Below are 24,512 nucleotides of genomic sequence, written 5' to 3'. Positions count from 1 at the left end.
GCGAATCGATGAGATTATTTTGCCACCCGCCCGTGTCTACCTTTGACGATCGTTTTTTACAGCCCGTTTTGCTAAAGTATCGATGGTTACGCTTAACGCCAGTTACTGAATAGCTCCATTTTAAATCCGATACGTTCGACGGGATAGTAAACATGTGACATTACCACGAGCTCCGAAACATTTCGAAATTTTTCCGAATCTAATGTATATAATAAACTGTTCGGGAATAATATCTATAATTAATTCTATAATAATTAATTTATTACGAATCGAAAATTCGTCCGTTCGAAACCGATGGATTCTTAGATTATTTCGCGACAATTAATGTTTAGCAAGAAACGGCGAAAAAGATTTTGGGAATGAAATATATTAATGGCCAGTTATCACAGGAGATTTCGTGGACTCGTGATGGATTGCTCGCAAAAATAAGAAATGAATATACACGAGCCTCGAGCATTTGAAACCGCTCCAAATAACATCGCGATATTAAGTTCTTGGATCAGGAACACGCAAGGGTGTTGCGTGTTGTATCGAAAAATCACATCTGGAGAAAACTGTATCTTTTGAAATTAATATTTCTTTTTATATCGGCGATTTCTCCTTGATATTCGGGTGTATCGGATCGCATGATCGATCGGTTATCATTTACCTCTGTTATTCCGAATTTTCGAACAATCGTGTACGGATCTCTAAAAATGCAATTCTATTTTTTATAATCTCGTAGCCGGTTGGCTTTCCAAAGTTGATTCTAGTTGGCAGCCATTATCATATATGCGATTCTTGGCAGCCATTATCACAGATTTAGCCAGTAAAACTGAGTCAAAGTCTTCCGAAAAACGATTCCATCACACGAGAGATTTGAAATTATTCGAATAGGGGGGTAGAAGCGTTGCCAGTTTTTCGATGAAATTTCAAAGATAATATTCCGAAACGAATTATCTTTTTGATTGAAAAATAATCGATTTTCCACTACCGTCTCTTAATTCTTAATAATGATATTTCTTTAAATTTAAAGTTATGTCATCCATTGCTTCTTCTTAATTCAATTTCAAATTCGATGGATTTTCACGATTTTTCCACACAAATTTCTCCTACATTCTCTTATTGTAAATGCATTTTGCGATACACCTAACATACACCTAATATACATATAAAATACAATATAAAAAATAATCACAACGATTTTATAATTGTGTTAAAATCATGAAACTTCACCTGTTCAACATGGTATAGTTGTGACAACATGTTCGAGTGTCCTACATTTGCGGATTCACCGATCGATAGTGGCGAGCTTTGTGTGTATTCCGAAACAAATATCCCCCGTAATGGTACCGATTAACTTAAACATACTTTCTCGATCGTTTCGACGATGGCAAAATGATAAAAAGTTTTGGAAACACCCTTTGAACATGTTGTCAGGATGGAGGACATCCATTGCTCTCGTCCGAAAATCGAGGAGAAGACGACAAGATAATTCACAAAGGAACACCACTTCGCTCGGAATTTCTACCTCATCCTCTACACCCTTTCAGCTTCTCCTATTCCTCCCTCCTATCCCTCATCCCTCCTGGTAAACTTCGACTTCGTCTCGACGACAGTTACCTTCCCTTTGAGGAAAACAAACTTAATTTCCGGCTCGGAGTTATGTTTCACGAGAATCGATCTAACGTTCGAATCGTAGAATAAATCTAGAATGCTCGACGATACTTACTTAAATTCGTAGTATTAAACAGGATAGATCGGATAGAAATTAAATTATAGACGTTAAATCGGCCATTGACGAGGTGAAACTATTCACGAAACAATGCCGTCTGATCGCATTTCCCGCGAAATTTCCCTTCTCGCTCCAAAGTCCATAACGACTAAGTACTCGAGAGAAGAGACTTGTCTACTCGGAATTTCGTCATTCTCCACCCTCTTTTCTCTTCCTTTCTCTCTCTCTCTCTCTCTCTCCCTCTCTATCTTCACTGCACTCGAGAGTTTGGGATTCACCTTGGAGACAGTTACCCTCTTGCGCTCCCACTTTGAGAGCAGAGACCTAATTCTCCAACGCATTTCAACTCCCTCGTAAAACACGATCCCGCGCGGCAACGTCACGATATCTTCCCCTATAATCCACCCAAGTTAACGCTTCTTGATTCGATATCGCGAGATTTTCAACTTGCTCCTACCTGTAATTAGACAAAGTTAGAAAAGTTAGAAAAGTATGGTAAATTTCGTATTGGAACTCGGGACAAAGTTACTATTTGTTTCGAGAAAAAATTAATCGATTTAAGCGGCCGCCGATAATCTCGTACAACAAAAGACGTTGGAATCGTACACACGTAGGTTCACAAAGGGACGCAATCTACGAGGAATTTCGTCATGGTTCCTCGATCGTTCAACCATCCTCCACGCCCTTCCGCCCCATTATACCCTCCTCTTCAGCCTCTTAATATATATATATATATATATCTCGCTCGCTTTAACTTTGCGATTCACCTTGGAGCCAACCACCCTTCCTTTGAGACGCAATGACCCAGTTTCCTTCTCCTCGTGAATCGGGAAATTCGAGGCATGAATTTTGAAAAAAGACGCCTGCGATACACCTTCGTAACCAGTTTACGAGCACTTCTCGGGACATCGCTTTTGAATAACATATGATATCGGAAACGATATCCTCCCTTCCTCTTCTACGGAATAACGAATTAATTGAAAATTCCGCGCCGTTGATCGTGGAATTTTGAAAACGTTTTCAAAACGACCGATGAATCAATGAGATACTATTCCCGCGAAATTTTCCCGATGACGTGTACGTCTTAAATGGATATATAGAATGGCTTCGAGGCAGCCATTCAGAACCGTTAATTATGCAACGTTGTTTGCGATTCTCCTAAACAAGATATACTTTCACGCGCAAATACGATACGATACCTCCTGAAACTACGTTTCGTGGAATGCCGAATCAATCTCGCGTGTCGCGTGTCGATTGATACAACAGCTGACGAGTTTGCAAACAAGAGAACGGGACGATTTCTCCGTCCCGAAATTTCCATTCCGTTTTTACCGATGAATTCCGAATATCGAGGAGAACGAATAAATCATGTTCGTTTCGGGATGGAAGTTTGTGGATGGAATTTCGCGTGTAGAAATCGATGGAGAAGACGCTTATTTTTCTACGCGAAAAACAAGTCAACTCCCACGCGTACCATTGGAATTGCCAACAAAGTGCGTTTCTTTCCTCTCGGTTGGGATACATCGTCCGCCTTTATTGTTCCTTCCATTATTTGTTTATTCCACCTTCGAGAGGAGCCGACCCAGTTTTCATTCCAGATGGACACACACACACACACACACACGCGCGGGCCGGAAAATGGGAATGGCGATGGAGGTGAATTTTGGAAAAGTCCGCCCATGTATTTCTACAAAGGATTTCGTTCTCGTTTACCTTGAATATGTATGTATTTTTGTGCGAATCCGGATAAAAGTTACAGAGTGACTGCAAAAATTGCGAGTATATAATACTAGTCCACTCGAGAAGATTGAATTTAAATCGGAGAAAAAAAAAAAAAAGCCAGAGTTTCGAAACGACAGAATTTCTCCCCCTTTTTTCCCCTCCTCTACTTTACTACACAGAGATACATTCACGGAGAGGATCCTTCGTAAATGTATCGTTGCCACGATAATTGGTAATTCGACTACACAACGCAATTAAAAGTATGCATTGTTAAATTAATGCCTTGGATACACGCGTTGATTCAGCTCGTTAAAGGCAACACAATTTACGTATATTAGTTCCGCGAAGGCAAGGTAACATTCGTGGCGCAAAAACCGTTTTCGCTGTTTTTGCGCTCTTCTCCCGAACAAGCAACATCTCTGGACAAAGTTTACGCGAAAGAGTGGAACATTTTATACGATGCAAACTCGTCCAAGTTTGCCCACACATTTGCCCAACATTAATATCGCGAACAAAATGCACACGAAATCGTGACTATCTCCCCTGTTTTTTAACCCAACAGACTATTACAGGATGGAAGTTACGATTTCCACGAGGAGTTTGTTACCAACTAATTTCTTCGACAAAACACTCTTGAAACTCGATATCACTTACACACCACGCACGACACTAACACACACGAGTTTAAAAAAAGGAAAGAAGAAGAACTGCGTCGACCAAATACAATATTCACCACCGATACGTACCGCTATCGGAAAGAGAATGGAGAATGTCCCTGTTTTCCAAAGTCGACGATAAACTTCCGCGAGCAATACTTTCAAGAGCAAGGTGAATCGTTCACAAGCTCGACCTCGACTGAGATAGGAAGCGGCGGGGCAGTCGAGAAAGTGAAGGAAGTCGTCCCGAATCGTGTAGAGGTTTGTCAACAAGTTACGTACGCTCGTACGTTCAACGTACGTACGTTGAAAATCGTAGCGGGAATACAAACGCTGGCCAGGGAAAATTGATCGAGTTTGGTGGGGTATTACTCCACGAACGAGGAAGCGGAATTGTGAACGGCAGTAAATAAAAACTCATAGGAACCTCTAAATTCCATAAAATGTCGAGAGCTACGAGATACGAGATAAATACGTCGTGTGCAAAAATTTTCGAAGATTTATCGAAAGGGGACGTTAAAAATAAAATTTCTTGCGATTTTCTTTTTATCGAAATTATTAAAAGTCTCGACACGTGATTGGGTATTCGAAATAAATTTGAATAAGTTAATTTTATACCATTCGTTCGTGAATATTAATTTCTCCTGTTTGAAAGGGGAAAATTCGGATATTGATCTTGGAAAATCTGATCTGTTAATCGATTTCAGAAAAAGTGCGATCATTTAACGTATCAGGATATAACGTTAATTGGCCATTTGTAACATTGTAATGGTACATTAACGGTGATCATATTAAGAATGAAAATCGTGCGGAAACAGGGCGATTATGGGAGAATGGCGAAACAAAATGACCTCGCACGCCTCTATTTAACGCAACGCAAAAATAGATCGGCTTTTTCCACCAGTACCATTTCCCAAAGCGAAATACCAAATTGCCATTAACGTATTTAATCACCGTTACATTACGTTGATTTTTTTCTGCAAATCGTTCACACGCGCATCGTGCAAAAATACCATACGTACACGCTATTCACGTATTCGATACATGCTGAACACTTTCGTGTCATTCCGATAAAATAAACGTTATTGCGAATCGAAAACGAGCGGAAAACGCGTGCCGAACGGCATTTATTTCGATGGGACAAAGTAGATGCATTTCTATATACGCCATTCACAATGTTTCACAAAGCGTATTTCTCGTCACGAAAGGAGCCAGGATACACTGTACCATATATGTTTTACAATGACATTACAGGAAATGATAACGGATATGCGTGTTTCCGCATCGAGCGATACAAAAGTTGCGCTAACGTTATTTAATAAAAAAAAAAAAAGAAAAAGAAAAAAAATAGGACAATTAATTTTTATATTTATAACTTATATATAGAATTAATTTACGAGATTGCGTTAGAAAGTTTATAATAAAATTTCCTCACGATTCAACTATCATTCCCTAATTATCGCTGCTTCAACGCCACGTGATTAGCAACCTTCCCTATCATTGATCCAACCTATATTATGGAGTCATAGATTTTAGCAGTAAAGATCTATTAATTTGGCAATCCAAAGATATAAAAAGATATGATCTGACCGAAAAAAAAATCTAAAATTTGACATCCACTGATCGAATATGAATAACTATATTGACTAAACGACAATTCGGAATAAAATTGTAACGAAACATGCGATTAAATGAAGTACGAACGATACTAGGAAAGATCGATTTTATCGATTTTTAAATCATTTTATCTAACGACCTTTTATATGTCATTTCACTATCTTCCTTATCAAACCGATTGTTCGTGGGACATTTAGAGTAATTGAACTTCTATAATTAGAAACCCAGAGAACTAGATATAATGAATTTTTAGAACACGCCTTCCAAATGGAATGGAATTTGATTATCACTGTACGAGCATAGCCTTGGGCACAAAACCAGTTGACAAGCGCTCGTGATATATAAATGCAAAATGACGTCACAGATTTATCTATATCTCAAAAATGAAAAAAAAAAAAAAAAAAAAATTAATATCCACCTAAGATACAAAACGGTTAATTCTGAATGTGATCAAATCTGACGTTCCGTGGACAATACGTCGACCTAATTCCTTTTAAACAAGTTATCGATACCTTGGAGGATACTAAAAATGTACTTTATCTGGAAGGCGCAAAAAAGAAACAAAAGTTGGGCATAAAACCAAGCTACGAGAACTCATTATAGTAACTATTGAACACTTATCGATCGTCAAACAATGGAATATGGATGTTAGAGGTTACAATAGTCTACTCTGGTAAGCTATCGTTCCAAGATACATATTGAGAGGCAAAAGCGTATTCCTAACACCATAGCTCGATTGGATTTATCGATTTAATCGGAATCTAATTCCGCTGATGATTGAAGTGTGCCTAAGCGTGAAACTTTGTATCTTTAACATACTACACAACAGGTATCCCCCGTATGTGAATGCACCTACAGTTCTATTATTATCGTTGCACGTGCCGTTCTATCGGCAGATAACCGCTATATATATGTTCGATAGTAGTCTCACGTATAATGGTCTATTATATTTATTTGCTTTTTAATAATAATGCACATTTGCGCACAACACTCATCGTAATTTATATGACAAGAGTACGCGTGCAGGTGTTGTGTAGTCACGCTGTATAATCTTGGTATTGTGTACAATTTCTAAGCGTCCTACACAATGCCAGACACAATACCGGTTATACATATATTGGACTCAACAAGTCCAAAGAAGTTTGTGTCTACTTTTACTTGCATTATCCGTGCCAAGAAATCTTATACATATATATATAAGATATATATATAAGATATATATATATACACAATTGTTGTTAACTAAAAAAAAATATAAAAAAAAGAAACAAATTAATATAATTAATCAAAAGTAAAATAAATATTAAACTAAAATAAAAAATAACACTTATTTACAGCAATTCAAAAAGTGATTCAATATCTTATATTGCTATTCAAATAACTCACAAACATATCCTCCAAGCAATAATATTCATGCGGATTATTATCACAGAAAATTAATATAAAATGTGATAAACGATCAAATATCGGTAGCTTTCGTTTTTCCCTAAAAAATATTCACTCCTTTGTTCATCGCACGACGTGTACATTGGGCACAAGGTTTCCTTAAACAGAAGATTATAACTTGGCTTCTAAGTATACTTTGAATCGACCAGCTTTTCACCTCTAAGGCACCACTGTCCGTTTTGTCTTTTAATAGTTTCTGCTGAAACTTAAAATTTCAACCGTCTCACTGGTAGAATATCGATTATCGTTTCCGATGTAGCGCGATAAGATGAATGATAAAATATCTAATGTATAAAAATGAGATAATACGATGTTGGTTTATTAGTTAACAATTCAATGCAGAATGAAGCCGTAAAGATGACTCGTATCGGTTACGATAATAGAATAGTAGAACTACAAGTGGCAGGAAACACATATAACAACGTTCTTGATAACAGCTGATTACGATGAGCTCGCCCAGACACAATGGTCGTCGTTTAATGAACCACGTTGCATGCTGACATTTCGATACACGATATATTATTATAAATACTTCCTTCCATTTCCCGCCAAAAATAATAATTCAAAGATAATTCATTTTTTATCTCAATGAATTATCACTAACAAAATTCTATCGCGTATTTTATTAATACTTTCAAGATGTTTCATATAATCACGATACGAACATACCAATCACAATTATTCGTTTGATATAATCAGAGCCATCGATTCGAGAAATAACACGTGCCGGTATATAACAAAAATTATAAAATTCTCAATACCTTCGTTTATGCCAGAGTTGCAGGTTTACGGTATGTACTAAAAATAGCGGTACCCATAAAACTGCTCGGTGAAAATCGCCACGAGACCTCGAAGACGTGGCACATACAATACGCAACCGCGTATGTAACCTATACACTAACAATCTGATCAAAAATCAAAAAATTTTCTTTCCACGAAAAATTACTGAAGCGAAAAGTAATGGGTAGAAAAATTATCGGTCGCGTTCGAAAAAATTTCTACAAAATTAGACATTCCGACACTGAGACGATATATAAAATATAGATATGAATCGTAGCATAAAACGTATATAGTATCGTTTATCGCGATTAAATATATATTTTATCGAATGAAATGATTCATTTTATCAAATACTCACGATATCTATGCTCCGTGTGACAGAAGACTCGTAACCCGTGTCAAGAGGATTCATCTTGAAACGATTATTTACACGGCGCCAACACTTGGATCAGTGCAAAATCACCACTTTACCACCGATTCATAATCGTGCATTACTTTTGTATACGGATTTCTCGATGTATCGTTGATTTTCACGCATAAAATCGTGCGATCACGCGTGCCTGCGCTCGCGGTCGATCCTTGGAATCCATGACAGGTACGAACACGGGTATGGCTACGAGCCGCATGCGCCAAAGCAGAAGTTATCACGTTCTACCACCAAAGCAAACGAGTAATATGTAGATGAGAAACTAAACTTCGAATTTAAATTTCTATTTCAAATCCACACCGATTGATTTATATACACTCGAAACTTTCATTAATCCAATAAATTAAAACTAATTAGGACATGTCCCTTTGCCTCTTTTTTTACCATTAGTATTCAAGACAGCATTCAATTTATTGTGCGTCAAATCAATTACTTAATCAATTATGAAAAAATATAATTTTTAATTTTAACGAATAATTTGTAAGAATAATTAAATCTATAATTTATTTTGATTATTACGTACCTATTTTTCTTCGTTAAAATATGAAGTAAAAATATCACGACATAATTTTTATTGAAAAATAAGCAAAACTAAATCTTGACATATAATCTTGACTTCCGGTATAAATGTCTATATAAATTTGTAATTATAAACTTCCTATTCAAAAATGTAAATTGCAACTATTATATAAAAAACCAATTTAAAAAAATATTTATTAAACTGCAAAAATTCAAATAACAAGTTAAAAAATATATATTAAATAGTACATTAGATTAATTTTAATTTCAATCGATATTAATGAATCATTGCGCATACCCAATCGCGTCGATTTGACTTACATGATTTGACTCTACTTGCAATTTGAATTATATCCGTTAGTTATTTCGCGGATTTTTACAAGTGCATTATCGAAACGCAGTTTATTTCAAAAAAGAAGTTTGAGATGATATCACAATTCTTGACCTCCTCACTGCAAAAACAATATGTAATATGGTGAGTTTATACAATTATTATTAATTATTACAAAAATTTTTAGTGAAATAAGAAAAATGATAATGAAAAAAATTTCGAACTTTAATATTCTATTACATCTTATGATTGATTTCTAAATTTATGAATTTATGAATATTTTCATACTTAAAATAAAAATTTTATCAAAAAATGAAAATCATATATGATAATTTTATAAAAAAGAACTATAAAAGATTTATATTAATTTTAAATATTTTAAAATTCAAAAATGATTCTTATAACATTTTTTTTACAATTGTATTGTTTTTTTTTTTCATTTTACTATTATACTTATATTCGAAAGTTCATAATGAATAATATAAAAACTAATTTATATTTAATGATATAGAAATCAATCGTTTAAAAATTAATATTATTTATGAAAAATAATAAAATTTTAAATTACATACATACTTTATTATGCATATGAATTTTAACATAGAGAGACAAAATCATTCCTTTACAATGAATCAGGATATTCTCTATTCATTTTCATAAATGACAACAAATATTTTCAATAATCTAAACTTCTTGAGCGCATTTTAAATATTGCGATGTTTAAATTTCTCCGTTATAATGATACCAAAGAGGTCATGAATTTTCTTATTTCATAACTTAGGTCATATTTTCTTATTCATCATAAAAAGAATAAAAAATACAATTAATGTATAATGAGATATGATGTAATACACTTACATTCAAGATTAAAATTTACAATTCGATGAAAATGACAATATTAATTTTCACGTAAGTAGGAATTTTACTAAAACTCAGATAGAATAAAATGTTGTACAAAAGATTCTTAAAAAGAATTCACTCATATTACAATAAAATATAATATGTACACGAAAAAAATCAGATTACAAAAAACATTGGCACAAAGATTTTCCCCTCTTGGTATCTATTCTTTTTTTTTTTTTTTAATCATATATCAGTTAATCTGAGTATTTCAGAAAAACTGTTTTATAAATATGCGCTTTAAAGAGATGATTTTGAGAAAATCGTATTTATGCCTTGAGATTACTCATTTACAATTAATGCGATGATACATTAACATCGTGTTTCATATAGACCACTTCGGCCTATATATCTCACCCATTTTATAACATCATGATCAGAATAATTTAATTTGGATTCAAATACTTTTAAATAACGAACTTTGAATCCAGAAGGTGCAAATGGTACTTCGAAATTCATAGATATTGGTGGTCGGGTCCATCTTTTTTTCGTATCGGTTTCAAGTAAATCAATTTCTGCCGATAGTTGAGTTTCTTTCATACCAGCCATACGCTTAATTTTCCATACAATAGCATTTTCAGATGCTTTATACTTTGCTTTTCCTTTTAAGCAAATTAATTGTACTCCAGCAGTATTTAAAGGAGTAGGTACTCTAACTTCAATCTTCTGTCCCAACAAAGAAGGTTTAAAGTTTGATTTTAATACTGCCTTCACTTCCATTTTTGTACGTCCTACTTCTCGTACTAATGGAATAACGCGAAATGGCAATGATATATCCTTAGTAGTACGATATCTGTGAAATATTAAATCAAAATATTTAATCAAAAAAATATCAAATAATTTATAATGTTATTATTACAATGCAATTTAAATCAAATAATTTTAAACATATTAATTTCTTTCTACAATATTTCTTTCAAAGAATGTTTACCTCATCAACTCAAATTCCCCATCAGGAGGTATGAAACTAATGGCATGCTCTGTTTCAAATTTACTAAGCTTGACACATTGATGAAATTGACAATCATCAATTACAACCACAGGTTTTCCAGATCTAGCACCTGTAGGATCATCACCACCACCTCCCAAACCACTTCCACCTTTCATACCTTTAGCTTCCATAACAATTTTGTCATTTATTCCAAACTTACATTCTGGCATTCCAGATAAATAAGATTTCATCACAACCTATTAGAATAAAAGTATTAGATTAATAAATTTCCTAATACTTTAGCTTTTTTTATTTTTATCTTTAAAATAATAACCTTCCCAGCAACATGTGCACTTAACACTTGTCCTTGAGGGCTCATTAAAAGATTGACATATTCAAGTACATCAAGGAATAATTCATTCCGTCTATATTTAATACCCTCTCTTCTCCATCCAATTTGACCAGTTACTTGTGAAGTTATTTGAGCTTGTTCTTCCTTTGTTGCTGATTTAACACCTTGTTGGGTAATAAACGTTTTTAATACTCCAGTGTCACAGTTCTGAGGATATCCAAAATCCAAAATTTCTAGACAATAAATTTAATTATACTTTAGCATAAAATATTCATTTTAGATATAAAATATTCATGAATATGAATATTTATAGGATATGCAATAATTCTTACCATCCAATAATTCATAAATTAGCACAAAGTTGTTCTTGATATTTTCCTCAGAAATCTTACCAAAGTATGATTGCATAACATCAATGATTTTTAATAAAAATTCAAAAACCATTGCAGCATTAACATTTTGTTTAGTAACAGCAGCCAACCAAATATTAGCCCGTTTTATATGAAAAAATGATGTTCTGGCAATGTTAGTAACAGGAGAGCGTACTTGTTGTCTGGCATGGATAACATTAACACGAAATGCATCAACCGCATTTCGTCCAATGTCATCTCTATATACTCTGGAGATAAGTACTTCTCCTTTATGATTGTATACAAATAAACCCCCTATCATTTTGACAGAGGGTACCTTTTATTACTTCAATTACAATCAACCTATAAATAAATAATTTATTTGTTATTATTGGATTATAATTTATGTATCAATAAAAAATTAAAATATAAAGAAATATATAAAATATATACATAAATATAAAATATATAAAAATAAAAAAAATATATAAAATATTTAAAATAAAATAATTATTCTTATATTTGAATGATGAAATAAATTTTAGGTTTAAATTTTTATTTCTCAACTGATAATAAAATTTAGTAAAGTTTAATAAAAAGATAATAAAATTTAATAAAATATATTGTAACTATTAAATTATTATATAAATTGAATTGCTTAAAAAATATGTTTATAAATTATATAGAATTATAGAAAATATGTTTAATATTTAACGTATTAGAAATCATTTTAAATGTAATCTTAACCTATTTAATTTTATAATTTTTAATACAATAATAACCTATAATAAGTACAATATAAAATAAATAAACATGTAAAAAATATTTTAAAATCTATTAAAAAAATAGTACAAAAATCAATGAATGCAAAATATGATAAAAATATTTTTTAAGAACAAAAATATATCATCTGAATATCATAATAATTATCTTTCAAAAAGATAAAAAATTTAATTTATTTAAAAATTAATATATATTTTTTACATAGTATAAAAGGATAACGCCCCTTTTCTTAAATGACATTTGAGGTTCTCTAATATGTCTTGTAAACGGTTAGTATTATTGATCGGAAATGAACGACCTATACCATAGGTATTAATATTATCAAGAATTTTTTGAAAATTATAATATACAAATATTTACAAATATGAATTTCAAGATTGTGAAAAATTACTTACGCATGACTTCTAGTGCGTTTAATAAAATAAGAGATGCTAATTTGTATCAGCCTCCGAAACGTACAGTAACAGTACCAACCTTCTGATACAAGTGCAAACTATCAAATGACGAAAGCAACACCCACTTCTTTATACTACGTGTCTCAGAGATATATAATATTACAATATTAAAATGTTATTTTGAAATAACAATTAATTGATATAAAATACAAGAAATTATTGTTCCTAAATTTAAATTCATCTATCTATCATTATGTTTAAAAATATCTTAATTATATATTTATAGGACAAATAAGGTTGTTGTATTGATTTCAAAACCGGTAGTTGTACATTTATATGCTTAATCACTATAATAAAAATATTAAAAAAGATATTGAATTATATTTGTAAAAGATTTACTCATTCAACAGTTTCTTTGTATATTCAAAAAATTTGGTTATGTTGATTCTATTTTTTTTTTTTTACTCTTATAGTATAGTCAACAAAATATATGCATTAAATAATTCTATACTTTTTTATTATATTATTTATACAATATAAAATTTATATTTATTCTGTTTTATAATTATGTATAAATTATACTTTAATCGAATAAAATACAAAGTTCAATAACTTATTTGATAAATATTTAAAACTCTTTTAATAGTCAAAATATAGTATACCAAGTGTTTATATTAACGCTTGCGCGTTGTAATATTTTCGGATACATGTGTACCCAGTATTGCAAAATGATTTGCATATGAAAGAATTGAATATTTCGTTCGTAGTTCTTCTTCTATATAGTACTTCATAGTACAAACAATGAGTGACCAAGATGGAAATAATAATAACCTTACTTTGAGGGAAAATTTAGTAAGTTTCTACCATTCTTTGGGTTATATATACATATATATATATATGTATGTATATATGTATGTATATTTATTTAGAGATCCTAATATTTTTCAGAATATCGATAACTATGAAACCATACATTGATCTATTATATAAGCATTGATATACATATATATACATATATTTTAATTAACAAAAATTTTTTAAGGTAAAAACTGCAGTGGAATTTCTACAAAATCCTAAGGTACAAAATAGTCCTATAGGACGTAAACAAGAATTTCTTCAAAGAAAAGGTTTAACTGAAGAAGAAATTAAAAGAGCATTCAAATTAGCTTCTATAGATATAACAATTGATCAAAATGTCAATAATTCAAAGGATTATACCGTGGTTCCTATTCCACAAGGTCATATGTACCCGTGCTTTCAACAAATATACCCATGCCAAATAACTATTTTCCAAAGAATAAAAGAATTCTTCAATGCTACTGCCTTAATTGGTGTTACTATATATTGCGTATATTGGTTCTATAAGGTATTAAATGTATATGATACAAATGTTATTTTAAAATCATACAAGTTGAACATACTCTATTGTAGAAATTTATTGAACCATTACTATTTGGCCGGAAAAAGAAAGATAGTATAAAAGATTCAGTCACTGAGTTAGATAAGAGTATTCAAAATTCTATGAAAGAAGTAAAACAATCTATTTCAAAAGTCGAGGAGGATGTACAAAAATTGACTCAAAATCAATCTATGGATCCAATGATACCTCAATTGGTACAAGAATTGAAACAAGATTTAGCTAGTCTCAAATCTTTACTTTTATCAAGGTATAATATACATATATGTATTTTAATATAATTACATATTGAAACATTAGAATACAATATGTAATCAACAATTTGATAATAACATTTATTGCTATACAAGATGATCATTCTGTTTATACATCATATTCTATTTTATTTTAAATTTATATATTAATCTTAAGATATAATTTTTATACAAAAGTTTATATTTATTCTTTTTATACTGACTCACACACATACAAACATGTATATATTTCAGATTCAATCTCTCAGATATATTTATTTGAAAATACAAAAGTAAAAATTTTTTGAATAAAAGAACTATAAAATATATCAATCAAATTATGATTGATTGACAAAAAAGATATAAAAAACACAGATTCTATATTTTTAATATTCTTGCAAAATTTTGTACTTAGTATTACCAAAGTTCTATAAAATTTGTACATAGAAAGTTAAGGAATTCATAAATATTCGTATATTTACCGAAATTTCAAATTTTAAACAGAAAACAATTTCCAAGTGCACCAACATCAGTGCCAACATCTATATCTATACCAACATGGCAATTAGATGCTGCAGGTACAAGTCAAGAAAAAGCAACTGAACGAGAAGATGATGCTGGAAGTGGAAGTAGCGCTAATAACTCAGATAGTTCTCTAGAAATGATCCGTGAAGATCCACCTAAGGTGTAAAATTAAAATAATTTATAAAAATTCACTTCCATCATAACAGTCTTCGATATATAAAATACTCTGTGATGTCTCGTGAAAGGAATACATGATTATTTGTAATATATATTGAAAATCGATGTTCTTATAATTATTGTATTATCAATTCATTTGTTTCGTTTAATTCTATTTTAACTTTGTACTACAAAATCAGATTAGATATAATTGTTTTATCTAAAAAAAAACTATTTAAAGCTGATTATAAAGCAAAGAGATACATATAATGCATTATTTTATAAATAATATTAAATTTTTGGAAATGGTAATTGTTACTTAATTTTTTGTTTTCTTATATAGAAAAGTCTAAAGGAATTAGTATTTGTTCCGCATTGATTATTAGCGTCGATGTTCCATCTCTGCTGTTAAAGGCCTCACATATTGTTTAATAATTTTTATGAAAATAAAAAATTAAATACAAAATAAGAATATGTTCTTAATATTATTCATAACGCAAGAAAGTACATTACTATTTAATATTATTAATTACTTAAAATAAATAATCTATTTAAAATACTTAACAATATTATGGGAAAGGTAAAAACCAAAAATACAATTTATCTTTATAAACTAAATATGTACATTTTAATCCATATTTGAATTTAAAAAGACAATCGCGATACATAGAACCATATTTAATTATGGACTATGTTTATACAAGTTGTTTTGCAATTATTGTATATTTGAAATTAAAAAATTAATATTTTTTCTTAACATATACATATAGTTGCATGTATGTGATAACAGAACATCCATACATGTACATATAAGTTTACTATGTACAGAAAGACATTATTTTTATTGAGTGTAATATAATCCTGCCTTATCCTATATCTATTACCCATGGCTCTTCTTACTTTGGAATAAATTACTATTAATAATATAAATCCATGTGAGCAACTTGTTTGATATATGTCAATAAATAAACAAATGTTCTCAATTATTTATAATTTATTTGAGAACAAAGTATCATTATTTCTTGTGCACATGGGCATATTTTTTAAATTGAATTTTTATAATTAAGTAAAACTAACATTTATACATATATATATATACATAATATACATGTATAAATGCTATGTAAAATGTTTAATCGCTTGATTACATTGTTCATTCACTCAATCATCATTCTGCAACAAATACATTTCCCACCATTGTATAAACCATAATAATTTTCAATAGTATTTTTGAATGATGAAATAAACAAATAAAGTATACAGATATATGCACGATTTTATCTATTTACTGTTACTTCATTCGTATTTCTTTTTGATGTATAACATCGTACATAACATTAAACAATTTCCAGTTTTCGAAAAATTTATTGAAATCAAATATCGCTTCTTTATAGTTCATTAATACTTCTTTTTATTATTAGATATATTCAGGATAGCTGCCTCACTGATACAGTGAGTTACAGCAAAGTCCGTTTAAACTGACTTAGTATTTTTTTTAGTTTTTTTTTTTTTTTTTTTTTTTATACTATACTTTATGTTTAATAATATTATATATAACAGAAATAATTCGTTTAAAAAATATAACACTTTTTTTATCATGTGTGGCAAAATACTTAAAACGTTTTGTATAATATTTTCACTTAGAACAAAATTATTTCAAGTGAAATATACGTATAAATCTATATTAATTTAAAATCTCAATCTTTGGCAAATACATTTTTTCTTTTTTTAAGAAAGCCCACTTTCTCTCTCTCTCTCGATTTGTGTATGTATATGTGTTGTGTACGCATACGTATATATATATATATTATTGCGCACACATGAACATAACGAAAATATCAGGACATTTTGTGCTAATGTAAATAGTTTGGTTAAAGGTCCCATTCCCTTTCAGACTTACTCGCTACGTTTTTATTTTCTAACGAGCGTAGAAAATGAGGACAGGGGGTCAGGGATCATCGTCTCATCATTTAGTCAGCATCCTATATCTATTACCAATAACAATAACCCTATTAGATTAAACACGCTAAACGTTTTGCAGCTCGATCTCTAATAAATCTAGTTTATTACTTAATCCAAACTATGCTACCAAGTATGATGTAAATGTAAATTCCTTGAAAGAACGGACCGTACATCCTGTGTAAAACGAAGAGCATCCAAAACAGGAAGTAAACTCAACAACGCAGTATCTCCCGCGTCGCTAAACCAAGATTTTATTGGTATTGCGTTATCTGCGATAACAGAAAAAAGAAATATAGGTATAAATAATTGTTATCTAAAATATATATTTAACACATGAATAAGATTTTAGATCTAAAATATCTAAAAATTAAATATTACTTATAAAATTATAGCTGCCCAATATAACATCCAAGAAAATTTTATTATATAGTATTTTGTTTTAATAATAATTGATATACTTCTAAGTTTAGATAGATGAATTTTAAATTATGATTTTCTTGAATGTTGTAGATAAAAAAATATTGAATATAAAAAATAAAATCTAATCTTTAAACTAGTACCTGATACACAGGAATTATTAAAAAAAATGATTAAAACAGTTGAAATTAGTTCATTGCCAATTCGGCGTAGTGTCCAGTGCTTATTCAAGTGGAGGAGCATTGGCAATTGAGCATATTTTACATCTATCCATAGGCCTGTATTCAGTGCTTGCTTACAGAACATCAACGCTGATAGCTGCAAATAGATATGTTTTTCAATAAAGTTTATCTCAACTTTCAATTTTATTATTTGTTAATCCAGTCAAACTATATAAAGTTGTAAGTCTAAAAATTAAATGATTTGAAACAAAACTTGTCAAAACTAATATGTCAATCTTTCATGTCATTAATGCAGCATCTTTTATTTAAAATAATTACAAAGACAATAAAAGTAATAAATACACATATATCTGAAATTACACATATATCTAAATTTTTATTGATAGTAAATTTCACATATTAAATGAATTTCAAAAATTAATTCATAAAATAAAATCACAATGATTAATTTAATATTGATAACTGAATAGATAAACAAATTTATAAAATAACATATTTTAGAAAGAATTTTGTATTAAAGAAGTTAGATGAAAAATACCAATTTCTGAATTTTTAAAAATTGTGATTAATAGTCTAAATATATTTTTAATTAAAATAGACAAACAAAATTATAGAATATTTGTATTCAATTTCTTTATGAACTTAAATTGATTAAAATTTATTTAAAAATAATTTTTAAATATTTATTTAAATTTTTAATTTAGATCAAAATAGGAAATTATTCCACTACACATAATTGTCCTCATGTAAGCAAGTTCTGACTACAGGTTGAAATACATGATATATGATACAACAACAGCAATTTAAAATTATAAAAATGTAATATCATAAATAAAAATATTAAATTTATATATTATACATAAAATTCTATTTTATCTTTTATTGATTATTTGTACATTTATAATAATTTGTACATAATTATTGTTATATCATACACAAGATTAAAATTAAACAATTTCACAATTATTTTTAATATATATGAAATAAAATAATTTATCAAATTTAAACAAGCAACTACAATTATAAGTAATCAGAAATTAATATCATTAAAATGAGGAAAATAAATGTTATACTCACGAGGATAGGCTCTGTAGGCTCCAGGACTATTATCAAGTATAAAGACTGATGCTAAATCTGAACAAATTGCAGATAAATCTTTAGTATAGGAACCCATTTCTGGTGTACAATGTTGTCTATAATATCTTCTTCTTAATATACCCCTGTTATTATCTAACTTTTCTGCAACAGCTGCACCATAGATTTCCATGGAAGCAGTGAAAACCACTAATTCATACCTTAAAGAAAAAAAAAATAAATAGTAATATTTAATATACATAATCAATTATATTAAAAATATCAATTACTCATAATTGATTTAATTTCTTGTTTCTTTTTTTTTAATGATAATTTTAAAGATATTTTCTTATTTATTTTATAATAATTAAACTTACCATTGACTAACAATATCTAAAAAGAAATCTACATGTGGTCTTTTGTGGACAAAAAATCTAACAGGATGTCTGTCTATCTTCACTTTAAGAATAAAATCTGGTGGTGTACCAAATCTAACTGTTGGCCTTGCCACTCCATCATGATGAGAATGAATTAATGTTTCATCTAAATCCAATACTAATACTTTCCTTTTAACTATACCTATAATATATTTTAATTATATATAAACAATAATATTTTTTAACACATGCAATTACTAAAACATAAATAATACTTACTAAGTCTGTGCCTTGATAATGGAGATAATGGGAAGATTTCATATTTAACAGGTTGCATTTGTGATATCTAAAAAATTAATCAATTATAAAGTAAAATTATATATTTGACATAAAATATACAATTTCTAGGTTTTACATAGAATAATAACATAAAATAAGTTACAAAAATAAAAATATAGAATAAAAGAAATAACCATTAAAAATTCATTTGTTTTGTGATAAACAAATGTCATTATTTACATTGCTATTATAAAATACTTATGTAATATAATGTATAATATATAATATATATTATACATATATACCAATATATATACCAATTTCAATATATATATATATATATATATATATATATATGAGAAATGCAATATATATTATATTGCATTTATATTGCATATATATTATATATAAATATGCATATCAAATTTAATATGCATATCGTTTGCTTACTATTAAAAATATTAATTAATAATAATATAGAAAATAAAAAAATATATAAAACTATTAAAATTTTTCAAAAATAAAATTTTAAAAAAAAAATAAGGATAATTAAACTTATTATACAAAAATTAATATCGTACAAAAAAAACAAGATAATAATGTTAAAAAAAAATTTTTTTAATAAGAGAAAAAGAATATAAAATTCAAATAGAATATTTTAACGTAGACAACAGTGTATCATTGAACACGCTGTATCATCACAATATGATAATGATAAATATTTATTAGGATCAATAAAAAATTATTGTAAATTAAAAAGAAATTAATTTATTTAATTAGAAAATTAATATAATAAAAGATGTTATGTTATGAAAATCTTAAAGAAGACAAAAGCTGATAGAGGCGCGAAGCACCTACTTACGGCTCTAACCTGCTTCTTGAGAAGAAAGAAGACGCATGTCCACACTCGGGAGGCCATCAAGAGAAAAGCTCTCATCCCCATCTGCAATTGCTTCAGCATCTCTACTGATCTTCTTACCGGGCCGAAGTCCGGCTGCACTTTATCTCCAATCTCGTCTATGTTAGGGTCTCTTTTTCCCTTGCAACACTTCACTTCACGTTGAAGTATTATACAAACTTTATCGTAAACAAACGATTTTTACGCGGATGGAAAACATGGAATCTGAATATTCATCAACATTACGAATCTTCCACCTATAATAGCCTTGTGCACATGTAAATAGATTTTTCCATATTTTGTCATGTTTTGATAAAAACTACAGACAAAATCTACGCACGAATCTTTTTCACGCACACCACGCAGTAGCCGCCATCTTTCGCACATCGACCCAATTTTTCCATGCGCTACACTAGCACGCATGATGTTCTCAAAATTTTATTTTATATACACTTTAAATTTTCAGCAAATCAACTGTATAAGAGAAAATCGAGAAATATACTTAATAGCTAAATTATATATACTTTAATATAATTAATAAAAAGATATTAACTATTTATTTAAAAATTTAGAAACAAATTATAAATTTAAAATATTATTTTTTTTAATCTTTCAAAGATGTACATAATGTATAAGTACGTATATAATTACATGTCACAAAAAATGCCGGTATTCAGTATTCAGTATACTGTATATCATATGCAATAATAAGTACATCTGTCATTTTTATAGATTAAAATAGTTAAAAATAAGTAAAAATAAGTATCTTATTTTTTTATAAAAAAAAAATCAATTATCAATTATATCGAATTAATATTAAAGCATGATATTCAGTTTTTATCCAAAAATTGAACCACGCGGTCATTTTTCTCTTTTTTTTATTACAAAAATGACGTAATATTTAATTCTTTTATTACTATATTGTCATTCTGTATAAGTCGAAAAAATAATATTAAAATTCACTAGAAATTTGCTAATTCATTCTGCTATCTAAGATAATATTAATTAAGCTACATGAATTATTGTTTAGTAGGAATTTAAAAGAAAACATTATCATTCGTTTTTAGATCACTCTTTTTTTGGATTAATGGAACTTACCGTAAAAGTGAAAACTTAAAAATAACATTCTCCGGGGCTTGTAATTTGCAATTATATACGTTTGAACATATATGAAAAGCATTATAATTATATTATTGTCATATTATTGGCTCATATTTTCAAAATTTCTAACAATTTGATTGGATATATAATTGTTTGATCCTCCATTTAGGATTGAATGTCTATTTCAATCTATGTGATTGGTTAGTTTTGCACCAATCAAAAACACACACTGAAGCAAACTGAAAGGAAGCGTCGACATTCTCTGATGTTACTAACCCACAGATATAACAACGGTATCAACCTTAAAATCTAGTATGACGTTTATTATACAAGCAGCTACTTGCGTTATATTAAAATATAGTGCTTTTAGTGATCGGCTCAAACGGTTAAACTAAATTTCAGTTGAATTAGAAAAAGAGTGATTATTCTTATATCTCATAAGATATAGACTACTTGTAAAAAACTGTAGAAACACGATGACGGATTTAACAGGGTTACGAATGAACGTGGCCGCTCTGAAACGAGTAGACCCCTATGTAAAAGATATTCTAGAGACTGCAACACACGTAGCACTTTATACTTTTAACGCAATTAATAATGAGTGGGAAAAAACTAATATTGAAGGTGCTTTATTTGTATATTCACGAAATGGCGAGCCCTATAACAGTGTTCTGATCATGAATAGGTAACGTATATACATACATAATACATATATGCATACACGTATACTTGTATGTATAAATGTTTGTCTATATTTTTTGAATATTTTAAAAACGTTCAAAGACTAATGAATAACATAAATATATATAATGAATTATATAGATATATAAATCGTATTATTCGCTCGTATTATTCATTGTATTTTGTGGTATTTATATAAAGATAATATTTCAAAAAATATATTTTAATTAAAATATTAAATATTTTAATATTTGTTATAATTTTCTTATATGGAAAAATTATTTTTAATTGTTTATTAACGAAATAAATTAATTATAAATTATAACTAAATCCTTTATTTATTATATAAATTATATCCTTTTTGCAGATTAAATACAAATAACCTAGTAGAACCAGTTACACAGGGTTTGGATTTACAACTTCAAGAACCCTTTTTACTCTATAGAAATTCTAGATGCAACATTTATGGTATTTGGTTTTATGATAAAGAGGAATGTGTACGCATTGGTGCAATGTTAAATAAACTTATCAAAGAATCAGAGGAAAATCGCAAGACTTATAATAAACCTACCGTTAATGTGAAAAAGGATAGTGGTCCTAATGTGAATAATGTTGATATATTCAGTATGCTTAGCAAAGCTCAAGAAGATTTTAATACTAATAGAAATAACAGTAGCAGTGGAAGCGGAGGTATTAAAGAAGTGCTTAATACTAAGTCTCCTTTAAGTACTCCTGCAGCAGATGATGTGTCTGGACCATTAGCTGCACCATTAGGTCCAGATGTTACTTCACAGAGTGTAATGGATTTTTTTGCAAAGGCAAAAGTTAGTATTATATAATTTGCGATCAATCGTATTTATGATTTCAAAATAAAAGATAGAATATATATTAATTTTTAATATCTTTTCAGGTTAATACTGGACATTTTAAAGCTGGAGATCAACCCACTTCAGGAGGGACTATTACAAATGAAAGTAATCCTATTCTTGCTCGATTAATGTCACATCTAACAGCTCATACAGTCGAACATATTGAAAAACAACATAGATCTATAACTCCTCAGCCAGCTACTCAACAACAATCTCAAACAACTCCGACTGCTATAATAACTGCTAATAATGCTAGTAATACTAATGCTTCAAACAGAACTAAAAAACGAAGTAGGACTGCATCTCAACAAGATTCAATGATATCTACACCTGCATCTCTAACTCAAGAAATTTTACCATCTATAAATCAAAGTACTAGTGATACAAATGGTACTACAGGATTTCTTAGGATACAATCACCCACTAATGCATCATCTTCTACTTCAACAAATCATCAAGCCTCAGATATTATTGGCTCTAGTAACTCAAATCCACTTGCATCTTTATTTGCTAATGCATCTGCGACAACGGTAAGTAGATATGTACATCAATTCATATTGATATTTTTATATAAGTATCAATAAGTGGAAAATTTAAAAATATGATTTTAATTTAATTAGGCATCAGAAGATATCATTACGGCTCCTACTTTATCGGGAAGAGGATCAGCACCAGCTTTAATTCCTCCTGTAATGTTTGCTGCTCCTAGTCCACCTGAACCTTTAACTAGACCATTAGAACCACTGACAAAAAATCAATTTCTTCGAGCTTTTAATTATTTGTTGAGGAGTGATCCAGATTTTATTAACAAACTTCACGAAGCTTACGTTAAATCATTTGGTGAAATACTATCCTAGAACAATGACTTGTTAACTGATGTAGCTGAAACCCGTCATGCGGGTTATGACGGCCGACTGATAACATCGAGCAAAACCTATAGTATCTCTGTGTTACATGTACATAGATGGAACACAATGTCCTGCTCGAATTTCAATTAAACGTGACTGATGTCCCAATTTTTGGGAAGATCAAATCGTAGATACAAATAAAGATACATACCTTAAGCAGTATTTTTATAAGCTAATACACTTTTTCCCATAAAAAGGAAGTGACATGGATCGTGAATGTGTAACAAGGTATGAGACAAATGGAAATTGTAATGAGACGAGGAATGTGAAAATTGTACGATTTTAAACTGTGATGCCAAAACATTTATATTATACTAACATTTTATGGTTACTATTTCGAAACGAAACAAAACAAATTTTCTGAGCTGATCAAATAGATTACCTATTTTACGGAATAATGACGTACCCTTCCTATATATCGGGTATCGATATAGTACGTGTATGTAATTGATAAAAGGAGAAAATAAATAGAGACCGATTACTGAAAAATTATTTCAATATATTTTAAGT

The 24,512-nt window shown here is 29.4% G+C and overlaps 5 protein-coding genes across 13 annotated transcripts in view; 2 read left to right on the top strand and 3 right to left on the bottom strand.

The window, feature by feature from the left end:
* LOC724592 (calmodulin-binding transcription activator 2) overlaps positions 1–8,705 on the bottom strand; it is a 40,847-nt gene extending 32,142 nt beyond the window's left edge. For 3 of the 7 annotated variants that reach the window (XM_026444839.1, XM_026444838.1, XM_026444840.1), the window contains exon 1: positions 8,294–8,569. The gene's annotated coding sequence lies outside the window, so the exon portion shown is untranslated. Of the gene's footprint in view, positions 1–1,992; positions 2,172–8,293 lie in introns of those variants that run through there. The other 4 variants (XM_026444835.1, XM_026444834.1, XM_026444837.1 and 1 more) reach the window with 4 other exon arrangements.
* A 1,064-nt stretch (positions 8,706–9,769) lies between these two features.
* LOC408418 (AP-2 complex subunit mu) lies at positions 9,770–13,060 on the bottom strand. The gene is made up of 5 exons (XM_391965.7): positions 12,924–13,060; positions 11,728–12,108; positions 11,378–11,628; positions 11,044–11,300; positions 9,770–10,905 (listed from the first exon to the last, which is right to left on the bottom strand). Exons 2-5 carry the CDS (start codon positions 12,065–12,067, stop codon positions 10,425–10,427), a joined length of 1,329 nt encoding a protein of 442 aa, XP_391965.1. The 5' UTR covers positions 12,068–12,108; positions 12,924–13,060; the 3' UTR covers positions 9,770–10,424.
* A 505-nt stretch (positions 13,061–13,565) lies between these two features.
* On the top strand, positions 13,566–15,726 carry LOC552256 (peroxisomal membrane protein PEX14). Its single transcript, XM_006560079.3, has 4 exons — positions 13,566–13,775; positions 13,966–14,289; positions 14,355–14,590; positions 15,078–15,726. The coding sequence occupies exons 1-4, from the start codon at positions 13,725–13,727 to the stop codon at positions 15,262–15,264; spliced, it is 798 nt and encodes a 265-aa protein (XP_006560142.1). The 5' UTR covers positions 13,566–13,724; the 3' UTR covers positions 15,265–15,726.
* Positions 15,721–20,893, bottom strand: LOC408417 (CTD nuclear envelope phosphatase 1 homolog). Of its 3 annotated transcripts, XR_001705430.2 has the most exons (6): positions 20,408–20,893; positions 19,546–19,612; positions 19,267–19,468; positions 18,893–19,110; positions 17,777–17,951; positions 17,106–17,485 (listed from the first exon to the last, which is right to left on the bottom strand). XR_001705430.2 is itself a non-coding variant. In XM_006560076.3 (5 exons), the coding sequence occupies exons 1-5, from the start codon at positions 20,504–20,506 to the stop codon at positions 17,340–17,342; spliced, it is 732 nt and encodes a 243-aa protein (XP_006560139.1). In that variant the 5' UTR covers positions 20,507–20,892; the 3' UTR covers positions 15,721–17,339. The 3 variants fall into 3 exon arrangements, 2 of the variants coding, with proteins under 2 accessions (XP_006560139.1, XP_006560140.1); XM_006560076.3 differs by lacking the exon at positions 17,777–17,951 and having other exon boundaries at positions 15,721–17,485; positions 20,408–20,892; XM_006560077.3 differs by lacking the exon at positions 17,777–17,951 and having other exon boundaries at positions 15,721–17,485; positions 20,417–20,883.
* Positions 20,894–21,769: 876 nt separating this feature from the next.
* LOC408416 (suppressor protein SRP40) lies at positions 21,770–24,491 on the top strand. The gene is made up of 4 exons (XM_391963.6): positions 21,770–22,229; positions 22,593–23,049; positions 23,136–23,624; positions 23,715–24,491. Exons 1-4 carry the CDS (start codon positions 22,021–22,023, stop codon positions 23,949–23,951), a joined length of 1,392 nt encoding a protein of 463 aa, XP_391963.3. The 5' UTR covers positions 21,770–22,020; the 3' UTR covers positions 23,952–24,491.
* Positions 24,492–24,512: the final 21 nt, after the last annotated feature.

Source organism: Apis mellifera, linkage group LG13 (assembly GCF_003254395.2).
Source record: "Apis mellifera strain DH4 linkage group LG13, Amel_HAv3.1, whole genome shotgun sequence".
NCBI lineage: Eukaryota > Metazoa > Arthropoda > Insecta > Hymenoptera > Apidae > Apis > Apis mellifera.
Note: the sequence above shows the minus strand (reverse complement) of the source record. Positions and strands in the feature narration are given on the sequence as shown.

What these genes read in the sequence shown, in the direction of transcription:
- LOC408418 (XM_391965.7), bottom strand. Translation starts at nt 12,067, where the DNA reads ATGATAGGGGGTTTATTTGTATACAATCATAAAGGAGAAGTACTTATC. An exon ending in AATTTATGAATTATTGGATG is followed by an intron (nt 11,629 to 11,727) that starts GTAAGAATTATT and finishes TTTATTGTCTAG; the next exon opens with AAATTTTGGATTTTGGATAT. An exon ending in GTGCACATGTTGCTGGGAAG is followed by an intron (nt 11,301 to 11,377) that starts GTTATTATTTTA and finishes TTATTCTAATAG; the next exon opens with GTTGTGATGAAATCTTATTT.
- LOC552256 (XM_006560079.3), top strand. Translation starts at nt 13,725, where the DNA reads ATGAGTGACCAAGATGGAAATAATAATAACCTTACTTTGAGGGAAAAT. An exon ending in TTACTTTGAGGGAAAATTTA is followed by an intron (nt 13,776 to 13,965) that starts GTAAGTTTCTAC and finishes AAATTTTTTAAG; the next exon opens with GTAAAAACTGCAGTGGAATT. An exon ending in AAATCTTTACTTTTATCAAG is followed by an intron (nt 14,591 to 15,077) that starts GTATAATATACA and finishes AATTTTAAACAG; the next exon opens with AAAACAATTTCCAAGTGCAC.
- LOC408417 (XM_006560076.3), bottom strand. Translation starts at nt 20,506, where the DNA reads ATGCTGAAGCAATTGCAGATGGGGATGAGAGCTTTTCTCTTGATGGCC. An exon ending in ATTATCAAGGCACAGACTTA is followed by an intron (nt 19,469 to 19,545) that starts GTAAGTATTATT and finishes AATATATTATAG; the next exon opens with GTATAGTTAAAAGGAAAGTA. An exon ending in AGCCTACAGAGCCTATCCTC is followed by an intron (nt 17,486 to 18,892) that starts GTGAGTATAACA and finishes CTGTTATCGCAG; the next exon opens with ATAACGCAATACCAATAAAA.
- LOC408416 (XM_391963.6), top strand. Translation starts at nt 22,021, where the DNA reads ATGACGGATTTAACAGGGTTACGAATGAACGTGGCCGCTCTGAAACGA. An exon ending in ATTTTTTTGCAAAGGCAAAA is followed by an intron (nt 23,050 to 23,135) that starts GTTAGTATTATA and finishes ATATCTTTTCAG; the next exon opens with GTTAATACTGGACATTTTAA. An exon ending in CTAATGCATCTGCGACAACG is followed by an intron (nt 23,625 to 23,714) that starts GTAAGTAGATAT and finishes TAATTTAATTAG; the next exon opens with GCATCAGAAGATATCATTAC.